Genomic DNA, 12,483 nt, shown 5'->3' with positions numbered 1-12,483 from the left:
TTTGATTCCACGAGGCATAGCGAGGATCTGCAAGTCCTGCAATTTTTTTAACCTAATATTGCCTTTACATCATCTCTTATAAGGATTAACAAGTTCATCTTCCTCTGTCGGCCTTGTATTTTAGGATGTCATGTGACTGTTTCTGTTTGTCATGCGACCATCAATAATAGAGGAAAGTGTTCAGTTGCAGTTTGGCAAAATAAGGTTGTTTTCGAATCACCTGAAAAACCACCTCGTGTAAATGTAAAAACCTTTTTGCAGTACTTGAGTTTTAAAAAACATGTGAGGTGCAGCAATGTTGTTTTGAGCCAAACAAGCCATGATTTACTGAAATAAAAGCTACAGCAGTGTTTTGACTTTTTTTGCACAAGTTTCATTCAAATGGGATGCTCTCACTCTTAGTGTTGCTTTAAAGTAACCAACGTTTTTGTGATGTTGAAGCTTAATATCTCGCTAATATTGTTACATGTATTTTTTTTAATGTAAAAATGCATGTCTCTGTAGTAAAATAATTGCTGGTTGTCCAACTTTTAAAGTCTTTAGTCGTAAATGAAAATGGTTTGTGCTTATTGTCAAGCCGATTGGTCCAAACAGTTGTAAATGTTTAACTCTTGATGGTATTCTCCATCACAGTGTACAGGTGTCACTCTTACAACAAGTGGTAACTGTTTTCTAGTGTGCTCTCATTGAAAACAGTGGAGCTACTGGTTTGCCATCTGCTGCACACCATCAATGTGAGTGCAGCTTAAAAATGGCCAGTTGGATATATTGAGCTTTGAAAGCTAGGAATGACCATTTTCTCTGACTTAACTTGACATCCAGCATTGACGCATTTCACTACTGTTTCGTAGCACCCTGATGTCTGCCCGTAGAATGCCAAAATCAATACAAGGAGGCGCCGTTACATGGTTCCCCAGCATCAACACTGACAAAGCTGCACTGACAACTTTCAGTGATTTTAACATTTTTTAGTGCTGTAAACTAATAAATCAATGAGTTTTAGAATTTTCCTTTCTTCCAGGAATTCAGTGGAGCTTTATCAATAACAGCCTTCAGTCTCAGAACTCCAGTAGATCTGCTAAAAGCAACACCAGCCTTGACAGATTATACTCACGCAAGATTCGCAAGCAACTTGTCCATCACAAACAGGTAAATGTGTCTTATGCTAAAAATGGGATTTATTGAAATGCAAAATAAAGTGCAAAAACTAAAAACATTTGGTTAAATATGAACAGAAAAGGACTACACTAATGTATGGGGATTAGAAAAGGAGAGCTATTTAGCAAATCTAGCAGTGACACTCTGTGATACTGCTGTATCATAAGCACAGACACATCAATGTAAAAAGCGGATGTGTATTGTAGAACAATCACAATAACAGCATACATGTTATGCTGTGTATGTGCACCGATCTACTTTGTGCAGTGGATGAAGAGGGTGGAAGTTGCACCACAGGTTGTGGCCCCATCTGTGGTCTGGAGTGATACAGTGGGGAAAAAATATATATAACAAGGCTCTGCTTCAATATGTACAGTACTAGAAATGTCACTGCGTGCACACAAGATACAATTTTCTTTTTTTCTTTTTTTCTTTTTTTAACGTTTATTTAACCAGGTTAGTCCCATTGAAATCAAGACCTCTTTTGCAAGGGAGACCTGGACAATTATAAAGTTTCCAATTCACCTAACCTGCATGTCTTTAAATGTGAGAGGAAACTGGAGCACCTGGAGGAAACCCATGCAAACACGGGGAGAACTTGCAAACTCCACACAGAAAGGCCACAGGTGGGAATCGAACCCATGACCTTCTTGCTGTGAGGCAAGAGTGCTAACCACTAAGTCATCGTGCTGCCCCATTTGTTTGTTAGTTCCCACATTTGATTAGCTCATGCACCGTGTCTTCAGGGTGAGGGCACTAAAGCTTTGGTCCCACTGAATAATAAAGCAATGAATAATGAGCCACGTATGGATTTCTCAGAAATTTTAGTGATTATTCAAATAATGAGCCACATATATGAACATTGTGCAAACAATTAAAAAACGCTGCGAGTGATTGGGTCAGTGCACACAGCGCAGCTCATCTGAACGATTATAACAAGATGTTAAATCTCTCATAAACTTACTTTTACAGCTGCTCATAACAAGGAATGAACATGCAACTGTTTTTCCAAGCTATTACAATATAAACATTACAAATAATTACCTTTTAGGCTGTTCCAAGTACATTCTGCAGCACAGGAAAAAGAGAAAGAAAAGTGGCAGCTCAAACGGTCCTCTGTGATTCCCGAAGTGATGAGAGGTGTTTTCAACAGCCAAACTCTGACAGAAAATGATTAATCCGCTACAAAGTAATTATTTTATATACAGCGTCCAGCGCACAAAGTGAGTGGGATTGTCACGACAATGTGTGCAAGAGGATGGAGCCAAAATAGCCTGTCCTGTCCTTGTAGCCACCAGGTACTCGGATAATGGGCTTCTAACAGCCTCATCCTCACCACTAACATGTCTCTAAAATCCTCGTTTGTCCTCGCAGTACCTCGTACACAAACTGCCCCACACTGTTGTTGCTGAATTTTGAACTTCTTTAAATTAGCGCCACTAGTACTAGGACTAGTACCCCCCTAAAAAAAAAAACCTGCTACGTGGCTCATTATTCATCTTTCATTATTTGGTGGGACCACGGCTTAAGATGAGAATGATGGTGACAAACATCATGATTGTGTGTTTATGTGGAAAATAAACACAGAAATGCTTTTACTGAACACATAATAGATTTTGTTTGCTCAGAGAGATACATACATGCAAACTGAGGAATAGCCACACAGCTTGACTGCTGAACCGTTGAATAGATTTGTTTCAGTACATGTGTCATGGGGAGTTTTAGATTTTGAAGTGTTTATTTTTCACCAATCTTTGCAGAAAATAATAAGAAAAAAAGCCAAGCACATTTATACAGAAATGCAGCTGTGTTTGAGAGTATTTCGCCATCTTGGATTATTTTGTTTGAGCAACCAGCTAACATACATCACGCTGCTGTCACTCGGTTTGGCAGTTGCCAGGTCGCAAAACTCAGCATTTGCATAAAATAGTCATGTCATCTATTTTGACCCCAACTAGCTGGGAGCATAGCGACCAGATGCCATTCATTTTGCCATTCGTTCTGCCATTCGGCAGACTCACAAGAGACGAGTTGACGCAGCAGCCTGAGCGGTTCTGACTGACTGCTGTCAAGACAGGAGCAAAAAAAAAAAAAGTCAGTATATGAGCTGTCACTCAAAGCAGTCCAGCCTCTAATGTGTTCGGTTTTCTGGGTTTTATTTCATTCTCTGACTAATATAATATGGTCACTGCATTTAGCTTTTCATCTTTTGCATTACGCATTCCAACCAACAGGTATTTCTGCTACTTATGTTAAAAACATGTAAGGGTGATTCTTAGACTACGGGCACTTATGTCCTTTGATCATATTGTATGAAAAACAGAAAAAAGGGGAAATTTCACACTTTTATAGTTATCTTTACAATGAAAGTGTGTTAAGAAATTTGTTCTAGTAGTCTATGATGATTTTTTCACCTTTTTTCAGCATCATTATATGCAAATATTGCCGTTTTGTTCTTGTCCCACACCCAGACTTTTGATCTTCAATGATAAAAATGAATGGTAAAGAAACATTTTTTCTAATGTTTTAAAATATCTCTGAATAAAATATCAGTAAAATAATCAAAACATAATTGGGGTATTCAATGTCATACAACTGTTGTGATTTTTTTTTTAAACAAAATGTAGTTCTCCCACACTATTGCCGTAATTTCCACCACAACACTGTAATGTCCCTTTAAACAGTTTGTATGAAAGATTGGTTGGATAGTTTCTATGGAGATAAACAGTGACATCAGAGCACATGTATATAGCGCCAAATCACAACAAACAGTTACCCCAAGGCGCTTTATATTGTAAGGCAATGGTGTGGTGGAAATTACATTTACAAGGCCAATAGTGCCCGTAGTTAAAGAATCACCCGTAATGGGTTGCATGGAATTTATTTGTTTTCAGTGCTTATTTGTTTTATGCTTTTTATTGCAGCAGTTAAATCTATTGAAAGCAAAACAAAAAGCTTTGGTGGAGCAAATCGAGAAGGAAAAGATCCAGAGCAACAAAGGCTCCTCATACAAACTGCTAGTGGAACAGGCCAAGCTCAAGCAAGCCACATCCAAGGTGAGCAGCGCCTGACACCAGTGATGACAATCTGAGAATTTCTCGATTTTCTCTTTTGGAGGGCAGACTTGTGTCTTTGTCCTTGAAGTTTCAGACATCATTAAACAACATTAAACTACCTTTTTTGTTTTATGTGTGTGTGTGTGTGTGTGTGTGTGTGAGAGAGAGAGTGTTCATGATATGAACGATTATGATGGCGTTAGTACTGGAGCTTTTTCTCATATCTTAGGGGATCATCTGGCTCCAGAGATTAAAAAAAAAAAATAAAAAATACCACTTACACTTGTTTCAAGAGAATAAATAAGAATGACTCCTGAATGACAAAAACAACTGACGACATGGATGTCTGTTCCCGTGCAGTGCTGCAGGGCACAGCAGAGAAACAGGATACAAACAATAACAGCTAAATGACGCAGTGAACTGGGTTTGCACTGGTCTCGCATTCTGTTGTACCACTGTAATTCATTTTGGAAAATGTTCCACATACAAACACACACCGGAGTTTTCTTAAACATCGAAGTTGGCGCTGTGTCAATGGGTCAGTTATCCATTCTACATGTGATAATCCATCGTCAATTATTAAATGAGGAACCATTTAGGAATGAGGAATATTCCGAAACAGCAGACTCCACATTCTGTACAGAGACTCAAATAAAATCCAGTCCTTCAGTCGATCATGAAAAGGAGTCATCTCAAACACTTGGGCTAAATATATTAACATAGGCTATCTTCAACTTCTCCTTCTGAATGTTTCTGTGTAGGCTCTCAGTTGTCCAGGTGGTTTCCATAGTAGAGAAGCTTGAATCTTCGACTGGACTGGGTTGCTTGATGTGAGAACCTTTCGCTTCAAATCGCAGAAGCTTCCTCAGCTAAAATTCTTGCTCTGGTAGTCTGACTTCTGTCTGACCCTAGTCGAGAAGAATGACTAGGGTAAAAATAAAGCTATGAGCCACATATGGATTTCTCAGAAATTTCAGTGATTATTCAAATAATGAGCCACATATATGAACATTGTGCAAACAATTAAAAATGCTGCGAGTGATTGGGTCAGTGCACACAGCGCAGCTCATCTGAACGATTATAACGAGATGTTAAATCTCTCATAAACTTACTTTTACAGCTGCTCTAATGCAGGTAGCCAAAAGACACAAGAGATGATGGCAAATATACAGTTATTTATTGAACTCCAGAATAATAGTGAACATCAAATTCAAGAAACAGCCAAAAATTAGAAAAATACAGGACTCCAAAAGACAAAAATGTTCACCAAAATCTCAAACCCAATGTGACTGAGATCAAAAAGCAAACTGGAGGATAATAAGTAACTCAAGACTACTGTCAAAAAGGAAGACAGTGAGGATGAAAACAAAACTCTTCTGAAAGCCAAACTGCAAGTGGTTGAAAAGACTAACAAAGTGACAACCAAATGACTAGAATCAACTGTCAAAAAGGACAGTGTGAATTACTAACAGCTAAAACAGGACGTGTGGAGGAGAACCTGTGGATGAAACATCTAATCAACCGGCAACTAACACACACAAGGGCGTGGCTTATAAAGCCAAAACCAAATTACATACAGCTGAGAATAATGGCCGGAACAAAGGGCGCACGTGGAAGGAAACCAATGAGTGTATAAGAAACAATCTACACAAACAGTCTGGGAAAATAAAACCTGAACATGAATAAACTAACATGTTAGAGAACAAAATCCAATCACTGTAAGGAGAAATAAAAGACATGAAAACCCCGGAAGACTTAAACACAAGATGCATGAGGGTGCAGGGCCCCTCGCATGACAGCTGTCAAATACCGCTCGGCAGGGAACCAAGCGCAGCTACACCAGTAGCAACAAGACAAAGTTTAACCAACAAATGACCACATCACAGACGAACAGAGGGTGGTGCTTTAGCATCTGGATGACCTTATACCACCAAGGTCACGAGGAGTGTGCACTTACCAAACCTCAAATGTGCACTTACCGACCTTAGCTGCAGTTTGAGGAGGCCGTCACCACAAGGTGAAGAGCAGCTACATTCACTCTGTAGAAGTGGCCAAAGTACAGGAGGAAGCCCATGTTGCTGCAGTACAGATGTCAGTCAGTGGCACACCTCTCAGGGCAGCCCAGGAGGTGGATATGCCTCGAGTTGAATGATATTTCACTGGAGGAGGTTGACGGTCACCGTTCAAGTAAGCTTACAATATAGCATTAACAACCCACCGCGCGAGTCTTTGCTTGGACAAGGGGCAGCCCTTCCCGGGGCCTCCATAGCAGGCAAACAGAGCATCAATTTTACGAAACGCAGCTGTCAGTTCAATATAACGTCTAAGTGCATGAACAGGGCACAACAGGCTAGAATTAGCTCCTGCAGTAGATTGAGGGGTAAAGACAGCCAAGGTAACTGGCTGGTTAGCATGGAATGTTAAAACCGTCTTTGGTAAAAATGAGGGGATTGGCCATAGAATAACCCCTGACCCATCAGAATTCTAGCGCACGCAGTTGTCAGCAATTGACAAGGCATGAAGCTCTCCAACACACTTTGCGGATGCAATAGCAAAGAGGAATGCAGTCTTAATTGACAACCAGCTGAGGGCACTGGCACCCAGTGGCTCAAACAGCGAAGAGCATAAACCCTCAAGAACTAATGGAAGATCCCAGGATGGCACACTTGCAATCCTTGGAGGCTTAAGGCGAAGAGCACCTTTTAAAAAGTGACATATCAGGGGGTGCAATCCCATTGATCGACCATCTACCATAATGTAGCGAGGAGAGATAGCAGCAGCATAAACTTTAATTGTGGAGACACAAAGACTGCTGTCAAACAACGATTGAAGATAGATAAGCAGCACTGGCACAGGACAATGCTCAGGGTCCACGCCTTGTGTACTGCACCAGTGGGTAAAAAGCTTCCATCTATTGCCGTACAATGCCCTAGTGGAGTGCGCATGGGCATTGTATGGCACTGTGATCCCTGTGATCAAGCTGTAGTGCAGCTTGATCACAAGAGGTCAACATGGAGTCTCTCCCTTCAGAGGCCACGTGTACAGTTAAAGGTGCTCTGGGTGAGGATGTCAAATGTTCCGGTTCAGCTGCAACAAAAGGTCCCTCCTCTGTGGGAGAGGCCACGGTTCTCCACTGAGGAGCATCAGAGTCATGGGGAACCATGTCCTGCCTGGCCAGTACGGGGCTACTAGCAACACTGTGTGATCGGTCATGCATATTCTGTGTAGTATCAGTGTGATGAGCGGAAGGGAAGGAAACCCATATAGTCGACAGGCCGGCCAAGGGTGAGCCAGTGGGCTGTGTGGTTCTGAGAGAGAGAACCACAGGCGACAGTGTGTTGTTGCGTTTGAGGCAAACAGATCGACGTCCGCCTTGCCAAACCTTTGCCAGATCAGCTGAAACACATCCGTGTTGAGGCGCCACTCGCCCGGTGGCGGTTTCTGATGTGAGAGAAAATCTGCAGTGTAGTTCTGCACACTTCGCAGATGCACAGCCCTGAGACTCAGCATGCGAGGCAAAGCCCACTGGAGAAGTTCCTGAGCTGGGACCAATTCCTGCCACCGGTTGAGCTGTGTCTGGGAGAAATGACCGGTGGCCCCGTATTGCGCATCAAACCCAGCTACTGTGGTCCCACGATGATTTTGAGGGGTGAGCACGATGGTCCTGTCCGTCACGGTGGCCATTTCTGGGTGGTCCACCTATGGGTCGCCTACCCATGGGTGACTGAAAGGTAGACTCCTGGGAGGTTTGACATGGTACACCCCGATCCCAAGGAGCACGTCCGTTAGCTTGAAGGAAGCTTAGGTTGGTGCCTGGGAGTGCACTGTAATTCAGCAAATTGCTGCCGAGACCTGTTAGCCTGAACAGCATGCTCCTGGGTCTGCTGGGCCACAGGGCCAAAAACCTGACCTGGGATAACAGGCAGAGTGCGTAGTGATCTCCTGCAAGCCTCAGACAGAGGGGACTGAGCCAGCCACACCTGGTTCTGCGCTATGGTCAGAGTGGACATCAGTCTGCCAAGCGCCCATGACATGTAGGCGATCACCCGGAGTGAAACGTCACTCATGTTCTGTGTGTCAGTGTCAGCTCCATTATCCTGGAGAGATTGGGAGAGTGCAAGGGCACGGTGAGACAGAGGGTTCCCAAGGCGACCAATTCGAGCTGCAGTGTCATAGCCCTTGGTAAGGAAGTCATCAGTGACCCTACATCGAGGTCGTGGGCAACAGGAATCTGGCTGGGCAGCATCAGCAGGTGCTACAATCAGGCTCCAAACAACACTATGCACTGGAGGCATGTGGTGTAAGCCATACTGCGGTGCATCAGACATTGTGCACAGCGCCCTGCAATCCTGTGGCATATGGGTGAAGGACTTTGGGTCAGGCCAGCACCTCTGCAACTCTTCAGTATATGGCAAGGGGTGTGGGACACTGAAACTGGCTTGCGAGTGTCCCTAAAAAGGCACTAGAAGAGGCAGTCTCCATGGAAGTAGCATCCATACCAAGCCGTGACAATGCTAACTGAATGGCTCGTGTAACAACGAACAGGCCAGACTCAGATGCCTGAGGAGCATCACCGTCTAAACTGTGGGAATTCGTGGTTGAAGGGCAAGGGAACGCTCCTCCTAACCTTGATCTCCAATCCGACCCAGCGGGTCCCGCAAAATAAAGACTGATGCCGCAATTGACATCACATCATCATCACGATGGCTGGCACTGGGGGTGTCAGCTCCTCCTCACTATAATCATAGGAAGGTGTCAACTGTTCTGTGAGAAGGCTGCAGAGAAAGAAGCATTGACTTTATCTGAGCAAATTCAGAAGCCAGGTTATCAGACAAGTTAAAGTCATGGGCACCCTTCTTCACTGTAGCAGTAAGGGGCTCAGCATGTGGTCACTTATGCAGGTGTGGTGTCAGTGTCGCAGAGGACCTCTCCGCTTCAAACCTGGACAGTCTAGCCAGTCTTTCAGTCAATGGCATAGAAACACAGTTGAAGCAAGCATCTTCTATGAGTGCTTGTTTCAAGTGTCCATGTCCGAGACAGGATGGGCAAAGGTATGGCCATATTCTGGGCTCAGAGGTGCCAGACAGCTATTGCACGTGTGTACCAATGCAGTAGACATTAGCGCGTGTGGGTGTAGCAGTAAGAGAGACACAAAATTTGGGGTGCAGCGAGCGAGAGCACTCAGTGTCCCAGGCTCACACCCAGGTGTTAATTGTAAGAACAGCAGTGAGTGGTGGCACTCACAGCCCACAGACTGACACTAGGCGTTACAAATGTAAGCCACCAAATAGCAAAGTAGCCCTGAGCTGCTGTGTGACACAGCCTGTGGAAAAACAACTGCTGTAGGAAAAGAGCGAAAAACACTCACAACCAGCAGGGAAGTCAGAGAATACTCCACAATTGCATGTAGAACAACAGTGCAACAGGAGCATAGACACTCACAACACAGCGTCCAAACTTGGCACGTGGAGCAAGAGCTGTCGAGCAGGAGTGATAAACACTCACAACTCCAGCACAATGTCAAGAAGACGTCAACAACTGGAGCAACAGCTGTAGAGAAAGAGCGAAAAACACAACTATTAATTTCAAATGCAGCAGCAGCTGCAAAGTTCAAGCGCGACAGTGTCAATTTCAAATACAGCAGTAGCGGCAATGTTAAAGCACTGCAGTGTCAATTTCAGATGCAGCAGCAGGAATGTTCTAGTGCCTTAGTGTCAATTTCAAGAAGCGAGCCAGCCAGCGAGCTGCACATTTGGAGCAGAGTGACCAGGAGCGGAAAAAACACTCACAACAGTTCGTAGCAGTGTAATATCACAGCAGCAAGCGAAACGGGCATGTGGGCGTGAACGGCGCAGTCAAAAATCAATCAATCAATCAATCAATTTTATTTATATAGCGCCAAATCACAACAAACAGTTGCCCCAAGGCGCTTTATATTGTAAGGCAAGGCCATACAGTAATTACGTAAAAACCCCAACGGTCAAAACGACCCCCTGTGAGCAAGCACTTGGCGACAGTGGGAAGGAAAAACTCCCTTTTAACAGGAACAAACCTCCAGCAGAACCAGGCTCAGGGAGGGGCAGTCTTCTGCTGGGACTGGTCATTCTGAAGTGTAATAACTTCAGAATGACTAATTAACTTTCATACCACAACGTCAAAACAGTGCGGTATGTCCTACAGCGCGACATGCCCTCGCATGTTCTACACACACACATTAGCGTTGCACACAGTAGCGGAAACAAATTAACGCACACTCATAGGAAAATGAGAGTGACACGTGCCGCACATCGTAGTGGAAAAACAAGTGAAGCCACAACCTCTCACTAGTAGTAAAACAGAGTTACTCACCGAGAGCTGAGGCCAAATCAACCGAACACCCGTACCAAGCGGGTTTACTCACCCACAGCGGTAAGCAGAATAGAGTAGAGAACTCGTGGTCTTGCAGCCTCTGGAGGACGTGTATTTGCAGCTCCAACCATGGAAGGTTGCGAGGCTATGATCGTCAAGCGATCCAAAAAAGGTTCGACCTTCTGCTTCTCATGTGAGAGATGGAAAAGGAACTGAATGTTGGGTAACATGCGCTCATATACGGTTGCTGACGTCACCCAAGTCACACCTACTGGCTTGATTTTGTTTTGTTAAGACTCGACCTCTGCCTATGTGCGCATGAAATAATCCAGGTATTAAAGCACCGCCCTCTGGCGGTCAGAAGGAATGAAATAGAACTGAACATTTCAGAGTGGCCTTTTATTGTGGCCAGCCTAACAGCCCCCTGACACAAGCATGTCGTTGATTCACGCAATTGCACGCACGTCGTCTTGATGATCCCTCCCACTGTGCAATAATAATAATAATCATGCTGTCTAATCAGCATATTGATATGCTACACCTGTGAGGTGGTATGGATTATCATGGCTAAGGAGAAGTGCTCACTAACACAGATTTATACAGATTTGTGAACAATATTAGAGAGAAAATGGTCTTTTGTGTATGTAGAAAATGTTTTAGATCTTTGAGTTCAGCTCATGAAAAATTAGGAGCAAAAACAAAAACAAAAGTGTTACATTTATATTTTTGTTCAGCGTAAGTATTCGCACCATGTGTTCAATACTTTGTTGATGCACTTTTGGCAGCAATTTCAGCCTCAAGTCTTCTTGAATATGATGCCATTCTGCGAATGCTTTCCGAATGCACTGTAGTTGGATATATTGTAAATTGTAGTGTCTTTTTGAACGTCCTTCAAAATTCCCCATTGTGCACATCAGAATATGTACAATTTCTTTGACTTTTGTTCTTTTGTTTATCTGGGGGATATCTCCCCTTTGTGTTTGGGTCTTTGGTCCTGACATAATAATTCATTGGCTGTCTCTAGACTATCTTGGTCACAGAAACTTCTGGGTTTTTTTTGTTTGCCCCTTGCTCTTCTTCCAGTACTATAACACGCTGCTCAGCGTTTATCACAGTATGGAGCTTCAGAACAAACTCTACTTATATACATGTCTCCACGATAATGGATTGTCAGCAGTCATCTCGATTCAGTTAAGGCTGATAATTTCGATTGGAATTGATGACTGTTGGATCATTACAATTGCTGACTTACTAATGCAGTCTATTCTACTGGGAATGTAAAACTCAGTTCAGACTGGGGTTGGCAATCCATCTTGAATGGGATTCAGGCCAAATCCAGCTCAAGGTGGATAAGTGTTTTTCTGAATCTGATCAACATAAATTGATTTGATTGCTTTTGGTGGGATTCACCAAGGTCTGAATCAAAGTGTGGCTAAAATCCGGGTCGCTTAGGGATCGTGATGTCAAACTTCCACACTCCCTTCTTGCAACATTTTGATGCATGTTACATAATCGCTTCATCCCAACATTGGTTTGAGACCAGCTCAGAGACGACTTATCACTTTTCTAATGCAGTATCTTGACTGTCTATAACTTGATAGATACCCTCCTGTTATGTTGCAGCACTTTAAAGATCTGATCCGCCTACGACGAACAGCTGAATGGCCTCGCACCACTTTGGACACAGAGTCCACCACAGCCAAAGAAGCCCCAGAAATTGAGCCGCTTCCTTTTACACTGGCACATGAACACTGCATATCTGTGGTCCAGAAGCTGGCCCTTTTCCTGCTTTCAATGGACTTCACCTGTCACGCTGACCTCTTGCTGTTTGTCTGCAAGGTATTTAACAGCTATGTTGGTTCTTTGTAAACGAGCTGGTGGAACATTTATGTAATGTAACTGTGGACTATTTGGCACTTAA

At 43.5% G+C, this 12,483-nt stretch overlaps 1 protein-coding gene across 1 annotated transcript in view; it reads left to right on the top strand.

The window, feature by feature from the left end:
• The window catches only part of birc6 (baculoviral IAP repeat containing 6), a 346,340-nt gene that overhangs the window by 97,746 nt on the left and 236,111 nt on the right, over positions 1-12,483 (top strand). The window contains exons 33-35 of the mRNA XM_034184474.1: positions 1,022-1,149; positions 4,083-4,214; positions 12,186-12,401. Coding sequence (XP_034040365.1) covers positions 1,022-1,149; positions 4,083-4,214; positions 12,186-12,401 — 476 coding nt within the window. The remainder of the gene's footprint in view (positions 1-1,021; positions 1,150-4,082; positions 4,215-12,185; positions 12,402-12,483) is intronic.

Source organism: Thalassophryne amazonica, chromosome 13 (assembly GCF_902500255.1).
Source record: "Thalassophryne amazonica chromosome 13, fThaAma1.1, whole genome shotgun sequence".
NCBI lineage: Eukaryota > Metazoa > Chordata > Actinopteri > Batrachoidiformes > Batrachoididae > Thalassophryne > Thalassophryne amazonica.
Note: the sequence above shows the minus strand (reverse complement) of the source record. Positions and strands in the feature narration are given on the sequence as shown.